Here is a 22,012-nt window from a genome sequence, read left to right as displayed (position 1 = left end):
TTGCTCGAAAATATTGCTGATCATTGCAAAAGTACAATGACATCCCCAGACAGCATAAATAATAGTGATTAGAGTGTGGTTTGGAGACCTATAGAATAGGATAGTGCTATTCAAGGTTTAAGAGCTTAATACGGCTTGTAGGGGCAGAGGACAGCTTGCACCTGGGTGGCCTCCTAACAGAGCATAGAAGCATGGTCACTTCTGGTTTCTTCATTTCTCAAGATCACCTGAAAGTCATTGCACAAGGAGTTGCATGAAGGATGAAATGGATGGACTGATAGGGCTGAGGGAAAAGAAAATAGATGTGTTCTGTGCTGTGCCTTTTGTCACTAGAAGTATCAGGAAGCACACAACATTATTTAAGTTGAAATAGCAAAAAGAGAAAAAGAAAGGCTATATAGAGTTCCTAAGTGCCTTTCTCTGAATTACCATTTCATTTCCTGATGAAAAGACTCCTTCCCAGACATCCTTGACACTCACATAATCTTGCAAAGTAATTTCTCTGCTCTTTCAATTCATCTACAAGGCCTATTTTAAGGAACTAAAATGGCCAATTTTGTTTTTCTCAAAGGTAGAAGTAAGCTCCATTAATTTTAATGGATAATTTAGCAGTCTCAGGGTCTTTCACTGGCATTCTAGTTCTTTCACCTTTTGGGTGTAAGATATGAAAGTTCTTTATTTCTTTCCTAAGTAAGAGAAGTTCTACAATTTACACACAGAAAGAGGGAATATAACCCTAAGATGCCTCTTTCAAAAGCTGCTGTACACTAGGATTGTTGCTGAACATCATCAGTTGTTTTTAACTTTACTTCCTGCCTTTGGCTCCAAGCAATATATTAGACAACAATTACTAACAGGCAGATATATTTACAAAACTTAAAATACCATCATCAAACAAATTTTCATATGCAGGCTCAAAATTATGTCAAATTTCACTGAAGAATTGCTTCATACCTCTCTTAAAGCAATTTTTTCCATTCAAACCTGAAGTTTATTTATACCTAACCTGAATACCAAATCTATGCACTTCAGTGGTTAAAAAAAACAAAACAACGAAGAAATCTGCAAAGACTTCAATAATTGTTTTTATTTCAAAATAACACAAATTGCTGTGCTTTTATTTTCTCTTCTGAAAATTCAAAGCCTATCTTACCTTGCTGAAAAAAAAGCACTAGCTTCTCATTTTGGAAAAAAAACTTAAACGACTTTCCCTGGCCATACAGCACTAGAACCCTAAATTTTAAGAAGAGTAGTTTTGCAAATATGGACATTGAAAAATGAGAATATTAAGCCATCCCATAGTCTTCACTGACCAAGATGATCCCCCTTTTTTTTTTTCCTCATGCTTTGCATCTGACACACAGTTTGCCATGCAATATGTTGTTGCATTCCCTTGAGTGAATATCCCAGTACTGTTACATCTCACACAGTCCATGCATCGCTGACATTTCTTTAGGACAGTTTAACATCAATGACTGACATTCTAAAAAGTATTTCTCCTTGACTTTTCAATAGAACACTTTCCTCAGTCATAAGCCACTGTGCTGGAAGGCAGTTGCTTGGACTTGTCAGGAAGAAATACACCTCAAGAGAATTCATGGGGGAGAAGCCTGATAGATATTGGGGGTGGGATGACCTCAATCAGTCAAGCTCTATCAAAGTTATAAACCATGGAGAAAGCTGTCAAGAAAGCTTAGTCACATGCTCACTTCAGTTCCTTCAGCAAAAACTGTTGTTCAAAGCATCTGAAACAATATTCCTGTAAAAAGGACCACTTTTTCAAGGGGTAGTTAAACGGCACACATGCTATTTAAATCAGCTTTACCCTTTCCAAATTCCATCTCATTGTTTGTGTGCCAGAAGACCTTGAGTTTGTTCTCCCAGTTAACTAAGAGCTAAACTTGTTAATAGTTTATTAAATAATCACAGCTGAAATTGCCTATATGTGATTTTACATGACCTGATCTGATTGATAAATTGAAAAGTTTTAAGGCCTCTGGGATATCAGAACAAGCCTGCTCATATACAAAATCTGGTAGTTATCCATGTTACGTCAAATGAATAAATATTACTGTACAAGGTTTATTTGTTACTCTGGCATTTTATCCATTTCCTTTGATACTGTGAGAAATGAAAAAGAGCTTACTGCTGTGGGAAAATTACTTGGAGGCGGCGTTGGGGGCTGGAATTAGAGAAAACTGGGACCTAAATAGAATCATAGTATTATAGAAACTTTTTGGGGTAAAATACAGCTATCGCTTTCAGGGTGGTTGGCATGCACAGAAACTGCTTTACCACAGCTTCCTAAGCAGCACACCTTGCCATCTCAGCACCTGCTGATAGGAGTAACGGAGGCTGGAGCAGAGTAGAGACACCATGGCCAGGCTCTGTTGTGTTCCCCACAGGAGTGGGAACTTGATGGCACCACACAGCTGATAAGCTGCGTACTAGTTGTCACATGAAAAATCTATAAGAAGTCTGCTACTGAGCCAACCACTGTGGCAGAATTACATTCCTCAGATGAAATAATGTCATTGTAATACTAACGCACACCTCCCTCCCAAAGTTACCTGCTTCCAAGGTACTTCCACACCTCACTGGGCACATCATACCAATCAATAACAACAATATGTATGACTAGAGTCACTCAAGCGTCACCTAAATATGAAGAAAGTGGACTGGTCCTGAATAAATCTAAAGGGGAGGAACTGTTACCCAAACTCCTGAAATAGCACATTTTGATTTAGTGTCACAATATTAGGTCAAGCTGACCCACCCTCTAAAGTTCTAAGTTCTAGCTGAGAAGCTGATACGGTGTCACGATCCCCATACATCAACATAAAATTCATTGAAGGTAGAACAAAGGCAATTGTGGCAGTGGGAGACCACGACCTCCTGCTCAAATAGCCCCCTGAAAGAGGGCAAACCCCTGCTTGGAGAGCATGCATAGTTAGTGAAGAACTTCAGCAGTACTGTCTGAGGATACGTACTGGTTTGCACTGGGGAGGCGACAGGCTAGTGACCAATCCTGTGTATGATGGTGAATGTGCAGTGAACTGTGAAGTATCAAAGTGGACAACCAAGGGGAGAAGTTAGGGGAGACTCCATTGTAACTTCTGGGATCAGTCGATGGGCTGAACCTGTCTTCTACCCCATCAGGACACCTATTGGGTATGAACTTAATTCTATGACTATCTCATGCTAGCTCTTTTAAGCATGTTGTTTTAAGCTTGTTTTGCAGTCAGTGTATTATCACCAGCGATCTTTGAACCTTGCTCTGTCACAAACCTGTATTTTGTAAAATAAAAACCTTCAGCTAAACATTTTGTATAAGGCTCTGGAGATTTGAATAGCTATTGTCAGGAATTTGACTCAGTGACGCTGTCGGGAGGGTCCCTGCACAGGTTGGTTGAATCACCCTCCGATACGGTGGGCTGTCAGAACGCAGGGAGCGGGCAGGGTGGTCGGGCACAAGGGTCTCATCTTTCTTGGGAAACTGACAGGTGGATCAAACATAGAGGGTTTGAGGAAACCCCCCTTCTTAACATGACAACTGCCAGCATGGATTTCTTCTTCTACGTGCACGCTGGGCTCCTGAAAGCTGCTTAGATGGTAGTTGTGTCCACTTAGACACAACCACTTTTCTGATCTTTCCATCATTTGACCTCAACTGAAGCAAAAACTGCAGTCCAAGTCTTCAGGCCCTAATATTTTCCAGTATTCCCCCTCCTTCTGCTTATCTTTCCTTAATCATTTTGCTTAAAGGCTTAATATAGGAAAAGCCGAGTGGACCACAGATCTGGTAACTCATCACCACACCTGTAACATCTGGCCATTATGAGCAAGAACATGCACATCCCCTACTAGCCTGACCTACAGAAGTTCCCTCCAAGCTCTGAACGCCAAAATGCCACCCAAGAGGCACAGGGCAGAAGCGGCAGCTGTGGGTGCCCAGCCTGCAGCCCGGCCCCTGCGCGTACCCCGCCGCCCAGCCACGCGGGCCCTACCCCCAGACACCCGCGGGGCCCGGCAGCCGACGGGCCCGGCCACTGCGCAGCTGCCGGCGGGGGCTCAGCGGAGGCTGCGGGACAGAAGCGGCCCGCTTCGGCAGCCGGCTGCACCCTGCGGTGCCGGGGGGCAAGGCGGGCCGGCCCAGGCAACCCGCGCTCCCGCCGACCTGCCTCCCCGCGCCTCAGCCCCGGCCCCGGCACGCCCCGCCCCGCGACGCGTCCCCGCAGCCGGCAGCGGGGCGGGATGCCCGCCGGCGCCTCCATGGCAGCGCCGGGCGCTTCCGCTTCCGGAGGCCAGAGGGCGGCAGGGCCCGGCCGCGCTTAGGCCGCGCTGGGCGGCAGCGGGGGTCGGGCCCGGCGCTGGGCGGGAGGAGGGGGCGACATGTGGACGCCACCGCTGCCCTGGTTGCTGACGGGGCTGCTGCTGTCTGCCCGTTGCTGGGAGGTGGCGGCGGCGGCCGCCCTTCCCCGCCGGAGCGCCGCCACTGCCTCCCCTCGCCCCACGGAGGTGGCCGGCGGGGGCGCCACGCGGAGCAGCGGCAGCCGCCTGGCGGAGGTGTCGGCGCCGCCTGAGCAAGGCCAGCCCATGACCCAGCGCGCCCTGTCCGTGCTGGTGCTGACTAGCGGAGCGCTCATCGTCTACTTCGTGATCCGGACCGTGCGGTGAGGGCGGGGGCCGCGGCGGCGCTGCCGCGGGGAGCGAGCGGGCAGGCGGCGGCGTTGCTGGCCGCCGTGCGGAGGCAGCGGGCCGGGGCCGGCCCTACTCCTGCCAGCGCCGCGCCGCTCCCGGCCCGGCGTGTGGGCGGTCGGGGTCCCCTCGGCTGCTGACGGGGGCCGGCGAGCGGGGCCTGGCTCCGCCGCCTGGGGGGGCGCCGCCGGCTGAGGCGCCTGGGAGAGGCCTGCTGCCGCCTCCCCGCCGCCTGCGGGCGGAGAGGTGCTGGCGGGCTCCGCTCGCGGCTGTGATACCGTTCGTCTGTGCTGGGCTTCTCCTGGCGCCCCCCGGTTCTTTTCAAGTGGACTTGTCACTGTTGACAGCCGTCCGTCCAGCTGAATTTAATTGTGTGCGTTCTGTGGGTCATTTTTGCCCTGTTTGGAAACAGCTGTCTCACTAGGCTACCGAATTTGTCCATCTCCCCTTCTTTGTCAGTAAACATCTTTCTTTTGTGCTTGCTTTTTCAGTAAAATTCTCTGGTTTGCACTTTCTTCAGGAAAGGGCCCTTAAAAAGCTTGCATCATTTGCCTTTGTTTCTCAACAGAAACTAGTGACTGCATAACATGATATGCATTACGGTGTTTGTCACTGTGTTTTGTTGTCTTTTGCAGTTTTACTTGCTACTTCTCATGCTTAAACTGTGAACTCTTTGGGACAAAGCACAAGCATGTGATTATGCATAAAGCGTATAGATTATGCAGCAAGCACTTCTCATTGTAGTTAGATATACTGGTCATTAGTATGTCCAGTACCTTCATCATTTAATCCAGAAACATAGCTGAAAGACAGTGGTCTGTGTGGGACGCTTAACTGAGACATGCACTCCGCGTGGACTAGGATATCCTGCTTGCTCTGTAGCGCTTACACATCACTCTTGAGCAGCCTTCAGTCATACTTTCATTTGAATCCGTATCTTGATGATACCATATCTTAAAGGAAATGGCATAATCTTTTAAGCAAGTGAATATTAATATGAACACTTCACAGTGTTTCTGTTCCTCCTAACCTCCTAACAGGAGCCTGTTGGATTTGGAGTTCTGAGTAGTAGTATGGAAAGACCAAGTCAATAAAAAAAAAACAAAACCTCTCATTGCAGGAGCTGGGAAAGGAAATTCTCATCTACTGCCATTATTTTCTGCATAAGTGGCAATTTTTTGATATTCTGGTTTTGGCCATAGGAAGATTGCTCTTCAGCATTTGAAACTGGACTGTTGTCTCCTATGTGATACTGTAAACAGGAAGGTTAAAACTCATGTTCTGTAATACTGCTGCATCTTTCTGTTGCCTCTTGCTTCTGAAATTTGTAGATGAACCATATACTTTTGAATTTGAACTTATGACTTGAATATTTTTGCTGATGGTTGTAATAAGGAATTTAAGGTTTAGGTACAAACCTCCTAGTTTCCTTCCGAAAGACTTTCTCGCAATGAAACCATATGTATTGTTATCAGACATAAAAGCTTCAAGGCTTTTTATGAACTTTCAGCTAGGTCACCTGCCTAGTGGATGAAGGGAAGGTGGTGGATGTAGTTTTTCTGGATCTTGCTAAGGCTTTTGATATTGTCCCTTACAGCATCCTTCTGGACAAGTTGCCCAGCTGTGGGATGAACAGGTTCACAGTGCACTGGATGATGAATTCACTGAATGGCAGGGCTTAAAGTGTTGTAGTGAATGGGGCTACATCTGGCTGGTGACGAGTCACCAGCAGTGTTCCTTAGGGCTCAATTTTAGGGCAAGTTCCATCCAATGTATTTATCAGTCATGAGGAGGCAGGAGTTGAATGCACCATTAGCAGGTTTGCTGATGATACCAAACTGGGAGGTGCAGTTGGCTCTGTTGAGGGACAAGAGGTCTTGCAGAGCAATCTAGAGAGTTTGGAATATTGGACAACCATCAGTGGAATGAAACTTCACAAGAGCAAATGCCGGCCTCTCACCCGGGATGGAGTGATGCTGGACACAGGTTGGGAGAGGAGTGGCTGGAAGAGCAGCCCAGCAGAAAGGGATCTGGGAGTGCTGGTTGACAGTAAGTTCAATATGAGTCCACTGGTGACTGTTTGGAGGGACAAGATGCTTTGCAGAGAGATCTAGATGGTTTGGAGCATTGGGAAATTATTAATAGGATGAAACTTTAACAAGTGCAAATGCTGGGTTCTGCACCTGGGACGGCAAAATGCCAGGCACAAATATAAATGCAAAAAGGAGTGACTGGAAAGCATCCCTGCAGAAAGGGATCTGGGGGATGCTGGCTGACAACAGGCTCAATATGAGTCATCAGTGAGCCCTGGCAGCCAAGAGGGCAAACCTCTGCATCCTGGGATGCATCAAACACAGCATAACCAGCCGGTCCAAAGAGGTGAATATCCCACGGTACTTGGCATTAGTGTGGCCTCCCCTTGAGTATTGCGTGCAATTCTGGGCCCCACAATTTAAAAATAATGTCAGGGTACTTGAATGTGCCCAGAGGAGGGCAGCCTAGCTGGTGGGAGGGCTGGAAGGCATGGCCTGTGAGGAGCAGCTGGGGGCTTTGGGGTGGTCTGGTTTGGAGACAGGGAGGCTGGGGGCGACTTCATTGCTCTCTATAGCTGCCGGGGGGGCGGGGGGAGGGGAGAGGAGAGGGAGGTGCTGAGCTCTTCTCCCTGCTATCAGTGACAGGACGCCTGGGAATGGCTCAAAGCTGTGCCAGGGGGGGTTTAGACTGGACATTAGGAAGCATTTCTTTACCGACAGGGTGGTCAAACACTGGAACAGGCTTAGAGAGGTGGTCAGGGTTTAAAAGTCATTTGGACCGTGTCCTTAATAACATGCTTTAATTTTCGGTCAGCCCTAAGTGGTCAGGCAGTTGTACTAGACCAGGGGTCCTCAGACTAGGGCCCGCGGGCTGGGTACAGCCCCCCAGGGTCCTCAATCCGGCCCCCGGTATTTACAGACCCCCCCTGCCCCCCCCACCGCGGGTTGCGGGGGGGAAACCAAGCAGCCGCAGATGGCTGCCTGCCACTGCATCCGCGCCGGCCCCTGGTTAAACAGTGTGAGGACCCCTGGGCTAGATGGTCTTTGTAGGTCCCTTCCAACCAAAATACTGTATTCTAGCTTAATATATACACAGACTTCATATTGATTTATTCAGAGGAAAGTTCTGTAAATTTAAAATAAAACGTAAATTTTTTCAAGTTCTGGTAAAGACTTTACCTAGAAAATCTAGCTACTTTCTGTTGAGATACCTTGAGCCAAAGCTTTGCCTGATTCAAGAAGGTACCAATGTCTGCCTTTATCAATTTTATACGTTCTTTTAAAGGTAGGAGTTTTTTGTTTTCAGAGCCATGTGACTTTCTGTGAAGATGGTGCACTGAAAGTGTGTTTTCAGGAAAATATTTTGCAAGCTGATACAACTTCAGTAATGTGGCTAACAACTCTCCACTTTTGGATATGGATTTTGGTTGGGAATGGTTGTGTAATCTGTAGCAATCTCCTGTTAGCCTTCTCAGGTGATACTACTGATGATGCAATTCCTCTGTCTGGAAAAAAAAATAATGTTAATTTCATTTCTGGCTTTGTATGTGGACATGTTTGAACCCCCTGATTATAAAGCATGGGCTGCTTGCACATCTCCTTCTTCTGGTACATTAAGCTTAATTTGGGAGGTATTGTCAATAGTTGTGACAACTGAAATGGACAAGGCACAGGGTGGCAGAGGCTGTCAGAGAGCTCTAGAGATTTAGTCTAGTTCCTGCTTATGGCAGGGTCACCTACTGCAGGTTCCTCAGCCCTTGTCCGGTTGAGTTTTGAATATCTCTAATGATGCAGATTCTACAGCTCTCTCTGGGCAACATGTTCCTGTGTTTTATCACTTACAGTAAGAAAGGTTTGGGCTTTTTTTGTGTTGACGCTTTTTTTGGTTTTTTTTCCAATCACTTTTGGTGAAAGCAATCTTTATTATAATGAAGCCTTAGTCTTTTCTAGACTCCCTTGTCTTGGAGTAACCTTGAAGGTCTTGTGTATAAAGACTTGTTTTGCTACAGTAGTTAATTCTGCCAATTAAAACAGAATTCTGGGGCTTTTATGGACCCTGATTCTGGTATATACCAAACTCCTTTTATAATAGAAGAATTGCAAAGAATAAAGTATGAAGTCCGAGATCATGCAGCATATCCACCAAAAGAAAACTGAGACACAGTGATGCCTTGTTCACTCTATCAGTGTAGTTTTATCACCTTTTTCGCTTCATAGTTTTGATATTTACATAAAATACCTTATGTGTTAGCCCTTTCTGATGCACAGAAAAGCTGAAGTTACAATTCATGTATCCTTTTGGGTTTTCTCCTGTTGCTCTGGCTGGAGAGCTGGGGGTTTTTAACGAGTCCTTTTCCAGAGAAAGGTCTTACTCCACGTTTATGTAGGAAGAAGTACCTGCCCTCTTTCTCAGGTGATGAGAAAACAGGGCACAGCAGGCGTGGTGAAGTAACTTTTCTTTTTAGGGGAAAAGTGGGCTACATAATTTGACATGTTAAGTGAAGCATTCAAAGTATGTTTCAGTATGAATTGTGTATCATGATTTTAATGTAAAATAAATGTCTAGGAAGTTATTTAAAAGCCTTTTGAAGGATGATTACTGAATGTCTTTCATGGGTGTGAAATCTGTAGTTCATGCATAACTTTTGCAGAAGAAAAGCCCACTTCAAGTAATTACTTTATGAGAATACTTTTTGTAATGAATATAGCTCATAGTTCAGGAAAAATGATTTTTATTGAAAATATGATTTAATGGAGAATATGAGTTAACTGTAGCATATTTTGTAGCACAAGATATAAGAAAACTTTAGCATGGAACTTTCCAAGCACTGGCTCGACTCTGGGACAGGTAAAAACTTAGTTCTGTCTACAGACCGTTACCAAACTCTTCCATTTTTGCAGAGCTGTGAGTGTGTGCCTGTAACTCATCTGCCTATTTGAAAGTAGTCTGTCTTTGGAACTATTGAGCAAGAAAATCTGAGTTTCACTTCTGAGAAGGCATATTACTGGTCCATGAGTATGACTTACCTCTGGGTTTAGGTGATGAGAGCTGCAGATTCCTTGGCAGATACTCAGAATTGTCTAAAATACTGTGAAGCTGAAGGGTGATGAGTTGAGGAGGTTGGTTTATTGTAGAGTTTACTAAAAGTAAAAAGCTGCTAATAGAAAGACACTTCACCTAAAAGGACAAGGTTATTAGCAATTGCTGCTTTATTGAACTGATCTTGTTTGAAGTATTTGTGGCTTGCTGCAAGAGTGCTACCTTACACCTGGACAAATTAGGATAGTGTAATATAGCTTGTTTGGTCTCCCCTTATATAGGTGGGAATGACTACAGGAAAATGTCATTTTGTGCTAACATTTTTATTGTTTAGAGACATTTCTATATTAAGCTTGCAATATGCAATAAGTATGCCGTATGTGACGTGTGTAATCATGATAGAAATTCTATATATGTATTGTGAGTCATAGTCAATCTTGTATTATTCTAAATAATTCTGTTACACCAGTGCTGCTGATGTGTTTATCGGTCTTCTTTTAAGAAATGGTATTGGTGTTTGTGCTCCTAGGGTGGGACTTCACTCACAGCATTAAACAGTGTGGATTTATGCCAGCCTTTTAGATCTAAATTGCATTAAATTTCTTGAATTTGCATGGAGTGTAATAATGTGACAGTAGAATGAGGACGTCTTGAACTTTTTGGAAAGCATTTACAGGCTTGATAGATAGCACTAGCTTCTCTCTGTGATTATCAGCATTGAAAAGCTATCTCGTTTGAGATCTGTTTTCCTTTTGTTTGCCTAGGTTTTTCTCTAATGCATGCAGTGGTTTGGTTTTTTCCTTTCTGGTACAGTCTAAGGACTGAGTAGTTTGTTTTAAGGCTATGTTTGCATCTCCTTTTTCAGGATTCCCCTAAAAGAAGGTAAAAATTATTTGGAAGCTGTTTTAAGTTACATCGGCTTATAAGCAGCCATTATCCTGCAAATCCTACAATGCTCTGTTCTACACAGAAAATAAATAGAAAGGTCCTTGGGAGAAAATATTTTACACAGTTATTATGCAAAATTAATTTTCTGGATGGAATTAAGGACAAATATTGCAGTGATCCTTTTACTTGATATCAGATGCAGGTAAGACTTGTGTTTGAACTCTATTGTTGCTTTGAAGGAGGTTTACTTCTAACTGCAGTAGAATTTGACATTGAAAATACCAGTTTCTCAAAATATATCCCATCAATGTGGTGATACACAAAACTAAACCAATTAATTATCAAGACTTCATGGAAATGAGAAAATTCTGTTATGTAAAGGTACCTTGCCCTGTTGCTTTTTGCTTTTTAATGATTCTTCTGCTACTTCTTTGGGCAGACATGTTCAGAAGATGTTTGTATTTGGTACACCAGATAAGCATTCAAAGAACTTATAAATACGTAGTTTAGAATACCTTTTTGTACAAGGAAGTTCTGGGATCTAAGCTAACATTGTACTGCCTGAGATGACTGAGATTTTGAGATTTCTGTCAGCAGTCAGTTTTGGAATTGTATCCCACCCCAAAAGGAGGTCACATGTTATGTAGTGGCTGTTTTTTACCATACTCTGTGGTGGTGGGATTTTTTTAAACTCTTCCCACTCAAGTCTGTTTCTTGCAGTTCTGAGTTTCTTTAGGCACTGAATGTGCTTTAAACTTGACCTGTTGTTTTGCTTCACATCTCATTTTCTTAACACACTTTCTGCCTTTTTTTAAATACCAGCATTCTTAGTTTCTCTTATTTAGCTGTCCTCTTAGTTTAAAAATCTATGCCATTTCTGATGTTACTCAGATAATACCTGTTTATATTTCCTTATGGATTCCTCTACTGTTATTAGCTGTATTTGAGGAAGGATTAGGACTAAGCATGTAGAAGTATAACATCGACTTTTTATGTTGTTTTAAATCCATTTTCATAACTTTTATCTTATTAGATGCCAAAGTAACTATAGTAACTATAAAGTAACAAAGTCCATAGTAACTATAAAAATTAAAATTATCTCTGTTTAGTTCATGAGAAGCATAGAGAGCACTACTGACTTTAATGGAATGGGATTTTGTCCTAGGTTTTCCTAACAGTCAAAGGGTAAAAAGGTTTAAGTTTTTGTTAACACTCCTGACCGTTCTGCTGTCATAGTTATTGACCATACATGCATGTTGCATAAGCATCTCCAGTATTTTAGCTTTAATCTTTTGACTAATCTGTATGTAGTGAAAGTTTTCATGTCACAAAAAATTCTGTTACCACTTTTTCAACAGCATTTGTTTGAATCTAGAAATTCGTGCCAGGCTTGTGATAAATTTTTTCTTCATTATCACAATCTGGATATTTGCTATGACTGTTTTAGGTTATTCTCAGCTCACAGTAGTGATTCAATTTCATTTTTTCCCGATAAGTAAAAAAGTAAAGTATATGGTGAGCTTGACAGAAATATTGACTCTGCGAATAGCATGAACTGCCTCTCCTTCATTTCCTGTTTTATTTGTGTTCAAGATAATATCTAGACTACTAGAATGTCTGGGAATGCTTGTCCTACCACCAATTGCCCAGCTTCTACTTCAGTACAAAAAGATAAGATATATATGAAACAACTATGGTTTTCACCATCTTAAAATTTTAGAATTTTCTTCTGTGTGGTACTTGAAATATACAGCTTCTTTCTATATTGAGGACTAAAGGCCAGATAAAATGAAGGAAAAAAATGGAAGGAACTTTGTTGTGAGCAAAAAGGTGAAATTTGCATCTTTGATATTAGCCTTAGCTTCACACGATGACGTTACGTACTTTTAAGTTGTGCTAAAGTACTTAAATGCTTGGCACAACAGCTGCTGCTATTTCAAATCGTAGTTGGGGGTGGAGGAAATGATCATGCTGATTTTTTTTTTTTTATATATAATATCAGAAGTTGGAGCACATTGAAGAATTAGGTGTATTTTATACCCTTCCCATCCTAACAAGGTTACGTTTGCTTCTTAGTTACAAAAGGAGGTCTAATACAATGAAATATAGTCTAAATCAAGACTGGATACTACTGTGTGTCCTTTCAAAGTTACCCTGGTGTGAAAAAGTGAACGCTTTTCCAAGAAGCATTTAAAAAAATTATTTAAGCACAACAGAATTCAGGACAGAATGTGAAGCTGAGTCTCAATATTGTATTTGATATCTCTTACCAGGCGGTTAAAGTTATAGTACATACTATAGTAAAGTATGGTACATACTATAGTAGCATAATATGTTTTGCATAAATAATCTTTTTGATTATTAGCTCTGAAATATCCAGTATTGCGGTTCCTGAATGTTGTAGGCACATTTTCTAGATACCTAGCTTGGTTTTGTAGATCTGGAGTTTCTAAAAGGGAAGGCTCCTATCCCATTTGAGTTTAGCACTAAATGCATAGAAAGCAGATTATTTTTTTTTTTGTCCGATACCTTTAATGTAGCAGCTGTTTGCTAGTATGCAGTACCTGACTTTGTCAGCATTTTGTAAATCAGTGCCTTTGCATAGTGTGTGCTGAGTTGCTAGTGATCCAAGTTCCTGATCTTCAAAGACTTGAGGAAGGCATATTCGGTGTGTATAGGAATAGTTCTGCAATGCCAAATAGAACAGTTCAGTGCGTGAGTGTGTCTGGGGCTTATGTGGGACCCAGGCCCACGTAGAGAAGCCACGGAAAGTGAGAAAAGCAGATGCAAACAGTCAGTTCATCTGTGATAAGCCCTGTCCCTTAACCCAGAAATCTGGATCGCTGCCTCTCTTCGGTCTGTGTTTTGTGAAGCATACAAGACATTGACTCTACAAGTTCTCATTCCAGAGTGTAATTATAAACAATGTTTTTAACTTGATAGTTATAAAAGATTTCTCAAATGATGGTGTTTCAATGTGGACCTATGACTTGTGTGTATCTTTGCTATAACTCTGTTGAGTTTCTTTCTTATTTGATCCGCTGCTTTATAAAAGATGCATAAAACACATAGGGGATATGTAGCAAGATAATTTTTTTCTCATTGTAGGATCTGCTAGAAGTGTGCTTTTGCATGTAATTTTACCTGGCTCTTGCATTTAGCTACCAAGTGCCTGTATAAGCTTTTTGCATTCACTACTGTAATTCTGTACAAAACTACAGATGACGTTCTTACTGGCCTTAGTTGTTTCATGTAAACTCTTGACACTTAGCGTTGTCTGACTTCTCGATATCTTAGAGCTAAGTGTGTACACCTGTACCTATACTAAATTTTTTTACATTTATGGTGAGTATCAATATAGCTGTATTTTAAAGGATAGTTTTCTAACATTGTTGGAATAGAAAGTAGAGAAGAATTTATAGAACTTAAATATTTTAAAATACATTTCAGGCTCAGAAGGCGAAACAGAAAAACCCGAAGATACGGAGTTTTGGATACAAACATAGAAAACATGGAGCTGACCCCATTAGAGCAAGATGATGATGATGATGATACAACACTGTTTGATGCCAATCATCCTCGAAGGTTTGTATATAACAGCCAAAGGTACTTCTAGCAATAGAAGTGAAGGAGTATGGATGGTAAGCAGTTTCACTGAGAAAGCTCACTACTGTGTTTCATATGCATGTAGTTGGACAAGGGATGTCAAGATCACTTGAATTTTAAATGGGCAAGAATTTAGTGGGCAAGAAGATAAACACCATTTGTCTTCAGCATGTGAGTTCCAGAGAAATGGAGAGGAAGGTAGGATATTTTTGTTACAAATACAGTATCATTACTGAAGCTTATGTTAAAGTTGACAACTAGCTTTTTCCTTTCTCTTTTTTTCTTTTTTTTTTTTTTTATTTTGGAGGCTCCTCAATTTTTCTGGTGTATTCTCCTATGAGTTCTCTGCTTCTAGCAGTTTTGTTCGTCTTGTGCATTGCTGAAGTAGTCAGCAGATAGTTGATAATGATCCAGCAACAAGTTCTAGATTTGGTACTGCTGCATAGAAGGGTTCGTATCCTTAAATCACCTTCTGAAACTATATACATACAGGAAAATTTTGTTATATTTCCTTATTGTTCTTAGACTTAAACATTGTGATCAATCCAAACTTAAACTTATGTAATTCAAACTTTAAAAAAAGTTTTGCTTACGGAGTAATGCCATCATGCTGTACATGCAAAGACAGTTTTTATTTCATAGAATGGTCATATTAAGGGCTACTGTCAAGTATCAGAGGCGGTAAAATGATGAATTCTGCCAGCCACAGCTAGTAATTGATTCAGCACTGTTTAATGTGAAACTGAATTAAAGTCTCATCAAAACAATTCAACAAATGCAATATATGAAGTCTCTAATGAATTATAAGTATTGGAGTAGTAAGTCAGATGTTCTGCTGTTTATCAGGAAACAACTTGGCATGCAGTTCTGGAACTTGGAAGTGAAAGGTTCAGTCTTTTTTGTCTCCTTGGGGGGAATCTTTCAGATGAAATTTTTTTCATGAGTCAAGACCACCCTTTCCTTTTTCTCTCCCCCATACAGTAGAAGAAAATAGTCAGAATACCTCCACTTCCCACTCCTCTGTATTAGAGAGTCATGTGGCACTTAGTTACCCCATGTTACTAGCCTTGTTCCAGTATAAAATATGCCCATTATGTAACAGTTAATTGTCACATTATATCCAGGAATTCCCTCAATGGCTTTCTTAGATCTTTTAACTTTTCTTGTAACTCAACATACTTATTAGACTTCATGATATTCCTTATAAATCTTTATTTACAGGACTATCAAGTAACCTTTTTACTAGGGATAAACACGATTAATATGGCTAGTCATCATTAACAGTGTTACACAACTAACAGCAATGCTGTTGTATTCATGGTTTAGAGGTTGCTTCATACTCTTGTATGCTTATTTGGAGATTGAGCATGGTTGTAGTTGTTAAGCTTCAAGGAGCTGATTATGTCTCAAGAGCACTATTTTATTTAAAGGTACTATACTATCTATGTGTTAAATAGAAATATATGTACTGTGTTCTCTAGTGCAGAGGAGGCTGTGTTAATAAGTGGTATTGAAATATATGTGTCTTATACATGTAGGTAAATGTTCTCATTTTTTGGGCTGCTTATAATAGCTTCCAATATACCTGCTTTGGGGGGATTATATTAAGCTTTCCAGACACTGAAATGGAGCATGTGTCTTTTAACCCTATTCTTTTACCTTAGTAGGTTGCTGTCTAAACTAAATTCACATTCTGCAGAGAAATCTGAAATTCATAGCTTTGAAGCTTACTGTAAATTAAAATAAACAAGATTGTATTTTGTAAGTCTGAAGCTACAAAACTGCGGCAGTGTCTGTTTCTTTAAACCTCTTTGCATACATTAAAATAGAAGCTATGAACACCCTAAAGGGAAAGTTCACTAAAATAATATCAGAGGTTTTCAGAGGGTGGGTTTCTGTTGGTTTGGTTTTTTTTTTTATTCTACATTTCAACAGTTCAATTTGAGGAAGAAAAAATGATCATTCAAGTATTTTATTGTAGAAGTATCTTAATATGCACAGTATTTTTAAATTGTTACAAATCCATTTTGCAGTTATAGTCTTGCAGCAGCTTATAGAGTAACCAAAGTATGTAAAGCAGATAGATACTGTTCTTGTCTGGTTTACTTCAGTTATTATTTCATCTTTGAGTATTTTATTCTTGTCCCTGACAGAATGTATAAGGACGAAACAAAAGTTAAAAACAATAAGAAAAGGAAGTATGGTGTAGACTGAGGTCCTTATTTTTATTTCTCCCTTTTTGCCACGCAAACATGCTAGGGTGAAACTGGGGTGTATATATATGTACATATGCTTTTTGATGGCCTGTCACTCTAAAAAGACCAACCTGAGAACTTCCAAAATCAGAACAGGTGTGTACCAAGGATCCTATATATTTCTGCCATGGTTATTCAATCAGGTAGAGCATATTCTAGTCATTCCTTTTTAAAATTTATCTTGGGAACTCATACTCAATGAAGTCACTGTCTTATGGATTGCCCTACCTCTGATCCCAATATGGATTTTGTCAAAACATGTCTGAAATGAATGTTTTTACCACTACACTTTCTGTGGTTGAAGTTAATTTGTTTTATGGTTAAGAAATTAACCTGCATTAAAGTAAACGCTTTATATCTGTAGACAGTAGGCTTTGAACTGCACTTGCCCTTAACTGTGTTAACTACAAAAAAAATCACATTGGTGTTGTAGCTGGCAAAAAACCCCAATGCAAAACAAAAAAGAAACACACCAAAGAAAGCAGCGTTCTAATTTCCAAATACTCAGCCCCTCTCAAACTGAAGTACTGCAGATCATAATTTTGTTTAGCTATACCAAGCAAACTGGAAGTATTTTTAAAGTAGATTACTGATCCAGACTATTGTAAAAAATAGGCCTTTGGATGACATATGATCCAAACAGTTTGAATACGTTAGTAGTGTTTCATTTAGCTGATGGCATAGCTGTTGTAAGATAAGTATTTATTTTAATAAATACGGTTCCTCACATACTGTGGTATCTTGTTGATGAAGGAACTTCTACGTCAGTAGTATCTGATTTTAAAAGCATCCAGCTGTAGCTGAAAAAGCAGTACCTGTTGTTTTGATCCAAGTCCAAAGAGCCAGAAAAAGTGGAGAGAGAAGTGGCACGTAATATCTGAACATGTCATAGTCTAGAGTAAATACATATAACTTGTGGCATAGGTGTACCTTTGTTTCTGCCTTGTGGGGCTGCAAAATTTCATGTTTGCTCACAGAGGAGATGATAATGTCAGCCTTCCAGTGAAACTGCAAGTTAATTTTATTGGAGTAGCTGACTGATCTAACCAAACTTAATTTTAACATGTTTCTGTTAAATTGCTGAGGAAAATTGACTAAACAGATTGGAAGTAATACCTTCAGAGGAGAGTAACTGTAGATAATAAAGGGGGAAGATGTTATTGTTGTTTCAAGATAGCTCCGAAAGTAAGTGCCTAAATTATAAAAGTCATTATTTTGATACTGGGAGCTTGAGAAAACAAGAGCTTCAGTTATGTTTAGTCAGTAATGTCAATATACTCCCATTAATGTATATTTAGAGCTTGCTGTGTTCTCCTTTATGGAGAGAAGCTCTCAAAGTTTTAAATGTTACTTTTTATCTTGAAACTGTGTATAGGAGGAGAACAGTGCTGAACATGTTAATGTACTCCACAAATCTCTATGGAACAGCTTGATAAAATGCTTTCCAAACTTTGCAGAGCAACGGCATTGCTGGGAGGGAAGTTTGAAAACTAATGTAGAGTACTTTATTTTTTTAAAAAAAAACTTAATTGGGAATGTACTTTCTTCAGTTGTTTTTTTTCTTGTTTCAACTAAGTCTTCTGCATCTGTGTTGAAGCTTAGTAGTCTGTCTTCATGTTACTGCTTAACCAAGAATGACCAAAGGGAGTACAAAATGTGTAAGTAATCAGAGTCACTGAGGACAACTTGATGATAATGATACTCAGATATTCTCAGATGTCATTACACTTTGTCCTGACACTTGCAGTAATTCAGAGGTATAGCTGGTTGGGGTTTTTTTAAGGTAGCATAAATATGCAGTCAGGCTTGGAGCAGCTGATCAGAGAACAAAGAGGGACCTTTAATGGTTTTTGAGTTAGTCCTTTGTTAAGTAAATCACAGTTGCAATTTTGCTTAACTATAGTCAAGAATCAGCTTAATCAGTTTATAAGTTTCTTACCCTCATAAAAGCACTGAAAACTAATCACGGTTACAGCAGATTCCAATCTGCATGTTTTGGTGGGTTCATGTACATTTCTTATGGACAACAAATTACAGAAATACTGTTTTACATAGGAAATAGTTGCCTTTTTTCCTTCATTCTTTATGACCTATTAATAGACTGCGTTAGTATCCACTCTGCTTTTGTTTTCCTTGATATTTTCATTTTCCTGATAAAACAATCAGGCCTTTTTTAAGGTGATACTCTATGGCACAATATGCATGTTAGAAATCCCTATAGGCTTGTTTTGGGTTAGCTGGTAAGCCTATTTGACCCTTTCCAAGGCTAGGCAGAGAAATGGGCTTATTTCCTAAAATCAGTGTTAGTATACTGGCATCCTGTATAAGGTTATTACTTGGAATGTTGCTGTTTTCTTTTAGAGCTACATGAAAAAACGTTCACGGTGCCCTCTGTTAAGCATAGATGCAATTTAAGTGCACTCCCACTGTTTTCATCACCCATGTAGCTAGTCTCTGCATCTTCATTTTGGGGCAGCTTACTGTAATGGGATATTTTAGCCATTTTGTTCAGTAGCATACTATTAAATGTCAGTCTGAAAATCTAACGTTTGGTTTCTCACCATGCAACTTTACCTACATCTCAACTGAAGTATCACATCTTTGTATCTTAGTATCTTAGTATCACATCTTTGGTTTTCAAAGGTCAGTCATACGAATAGTTTACAATCCTCATTAAATCACTTTACACACAAACTACTGTTGCACAAGGAAAAGCACTTACTCTGATTTTGATAGCATTCCAGTTGTGGAATGCTACCAAGAGTTACAACAGTTTCAAAAGAACTCAGACCCTTGAAAGTTTAAAAATATCTCCCAACGTGGTAAAAACTCAGGTTTTCTTTTTTCGTAAGTGAGCTGTCTCTGTATTTGGGAAGTTTAAATTAATGGAATTTTATGGCACTTTGCTTCACAGTAATACGATAACTATGAGTTTTTACAGGCAGATTTAATAATAAGATGTTACATCTCTGTGTTTTTCATAATGTTTGATTTTCAAAAATGTAGGGTAAAGTTCCCCTTGGAACAGAACATTTCAGCTTAATGCATCTGTTTCTTCTCTTATAGAGAAGTACGTGCCTTTCAGTGAAAGAACTTAATCTTAGAACCAGAGAAGGAGACTGCTTCATGGAAGGACTAAGAAGCAAAAGTATATGCAGTTTGGAGGGGCTAATTTAATTTGTGTATATTATGGCATCCTTAATTTGTTGCAATAAATACTGTACCAACTTGTACCTTTCTGTATATAGAGAATTCTAAATGTAAAGTCTACGGGGAGAGAGGACACTAAAATGAAAACTTATTTGGAAGGGAGATTACTTTTGAAAATGGGGTATTTTTTGTATGCCATAAGTGTGGTATACACTTTTTCTACAGTAATCTGGAATGTTAACAATTTTTTTTTTTTTTGCTGATATTAAATTGTAAGTAAATATAGCCTCTGTGGACTCCTCAAAATTGTTAGAACTTGATTTTAGTTGAGGAGATCATTTATTCTGTGCAAATAAAAAGCCAAACTACTGCCTCGTGTGTTGAGATGTTTTTTAAACTGAATTAACATGTTTTATGTAAACTTTATTGAACAAATAAAAACTATTTACAGTGTTCCTAGCCATTAGCGTGATACTTCAACAGTATAGGTTTTAAGAATGTATTAATGCAATCTTGTAAAACGCAGTACTGCAACATCTTTTTGCAGTTTAGACTACTGATTACAGCTATTGAGTCAATTTTTTTGCAAGGTCCATTTTCAACTTGTGTGAACAAATGTTGCTTACTGACTTCAGGGTACTGCTGCTGTGTAGTCCATGCAGTGTCATTGTTCAGACTCACGGTAAAACAGATACAAGCCTCCTGGGTACCCTTGTTTACTTTTGTACTCTTTAAACAATCTAGGTCAAATACTAAATTTGCTGTAACTCTGAAATGAGAGAGTGACATCAGAAGCAGCTGTTACTATGAAATGTGTGGTAATATTCATATGAATGTAGTTGGCATCCAGCAATTATGTTTATTTTTTAACTAGTGCTAGAAAAATTAATAGAACAAGCTTTAAGATCTGGAAGACCTGGTTTTAAAAATGTCTTGCAGTTTCCACAGGAATCTTGATAAAGCATACAAATATTCAAATTCCAGTTCATTAAAATTACTCTGTAAATTTATTGCCAGTTCTGTATGTATCTAATATGAAGGCATAAACTTGTTGTAGCAGTATTGGTGAGGCTGGCTACGTTTCCTGAAAGTTCCTGTGTTATGGGCTACAGGGAAAAAAAGGGATTATATTTCCTGATATTTTTTTTTTCAGTCCTCTCTTGGTGTTTGAATAAAATTGGAATATGCTGTTTGTCCTTGAGGTTATTTCTGCAGTGATGGTGCATGGAGCGGGTCAGCTATAGACCTTTTTAGCCCTGTGCCAGCTGATACGCGGTACTGAAACCTTATCTGCCCTAGTAGCAACTCCAATGAGCTCTGAAGTAATGGATGTGAAATCAATGTCCTAAGGTAATTTTCACTACAGTTGCACTTGCACCACACGTATTTGGGAAATACATTGTATTTACAATAAATGCAAGTTTATTTTGCGCCCTGTCCTCTTTTACCTGACTTTTTCTGCCCATATGTAAAGATAAAATCTAAATGAAAGCACTGGTTCTCAGAGAGGCTTAGCTGGGGAATCTAGAGACATTGTGAAGTATAGCTGTGTCGTAGGCTGCAGGTAAGAGAACAACAAAGGATAGAAGGTAAAGCATGTTACCTCTGTATATAAAAGGGACTATCAATGTTAAAACTAAACATAATTGCAATCTTTATTTGGATTTTAATCCTTCTAGTGATATGCCACATGTTAGCCCTAGCGGTAAAGACTGTCTTCCTGACATCATACAATTAATTCTGTAGAATCTTTCTAGGTTTTGAGCTGAATACATCCTGAGAAGCTATTATGCCAACTAACCATAGATACTTGAATTGTTTATGTCACAAACACTGGAAATGGCTCTCAGTTTCTAATCTCCTGGGTCTTGAGATTTTCCTGAAGGAAAAACAGAACAGAACTGGTTATTTTTATTTCGAAGCAAATTTTGGGGCAAAAGGGGCAACAATAAATTTCCAAAAAAATTATGTGGGCTTTGTGGATGCATGCTCCAGAATTATGAGGATCTATTTTATGGGATAAGCTTCCATAAAGCAGTCATACAACTAGTAATATGTTGTGATAGTTTTGTTTTCTGGTATGCCAGATACTGTGTGGTCCATGTTGTGAACTTCCTTGGCCTTGTCCAGATCATATTAATTTCAATAGCTGATCTGGCTTTCACTGCTTTTGCAGACACAAAATTAGTCTAAAATAACCGATGTTGTATGTGTCTTGGTCTTAACAGTTGGAAATCTGCTGTGAATTATGTGCAGCCCCTGTTGATATGTGCAACACTATCAGCAGTTTTTCTAGCTGTGGCTGAAAAGCTGTTGTTACGGTAGCCTAACATTCTTCCAAA

The 22,012-nt window shown here is 40.0% G+C and overlaps 1 protein-coding gene across 2 annotated transcripts; it reads left to right on the top strand.

The window, feature by feature from the left end:
* Nucleotides 1-4,306: 4,306 nt before the first annotated feature.
* On the top strand, nt 4,307-21,109 carry FAM174A (family with sequence similarity 174 member A). Of its 2 annotated transcripts, XR_005101908.1 has the most exons (4): nt 4,307-4,673; nt 14,110-14,244; nt 14,351-14,463; nt 19,587-21,109. XR_005101908.1 is itself a non-coding variant. In XM_037373584.1 (3 exons), exons 1-3 carry the CDS (start codon nt 4,393-4,395, stop codon nt 19,606-19,608), a joined length of 438 nt encoding a protein of 145 aa, XP_037229481.1. In that variant the 5' UTR covers nt 4,307-4,392; the 3' UTR covers nt 19,609-21,109. The 2 variants fall into 2 exon arrangements, 1 of the variants encoding a protein (XP_037229481.1); XM_037373584.1 differs by lacking the exon at nt 14,351-14,463.
* The last annotated feature ends 903 nt before the right edge of the window (nt 21,110-22,012 follow it).

Source organism: Falco rusticolus, chromosome Z (genome assembly GCF_015220075.1).
Source record: "Falco rusticolus isolate bFalRus1 chromosome Z, bFalRus1.pri, whole genome shotgun sequence".
Taxonomy (NCBI): domain Eukaryota; kingdom Metazoa; phylum Chordata; class Aves; order Falconiformes; family Falconidae; genus Falco; species Falco rusticolus.
This window is presented reverse-complemented; position numbering and strand designations above follow the sequence as displayed.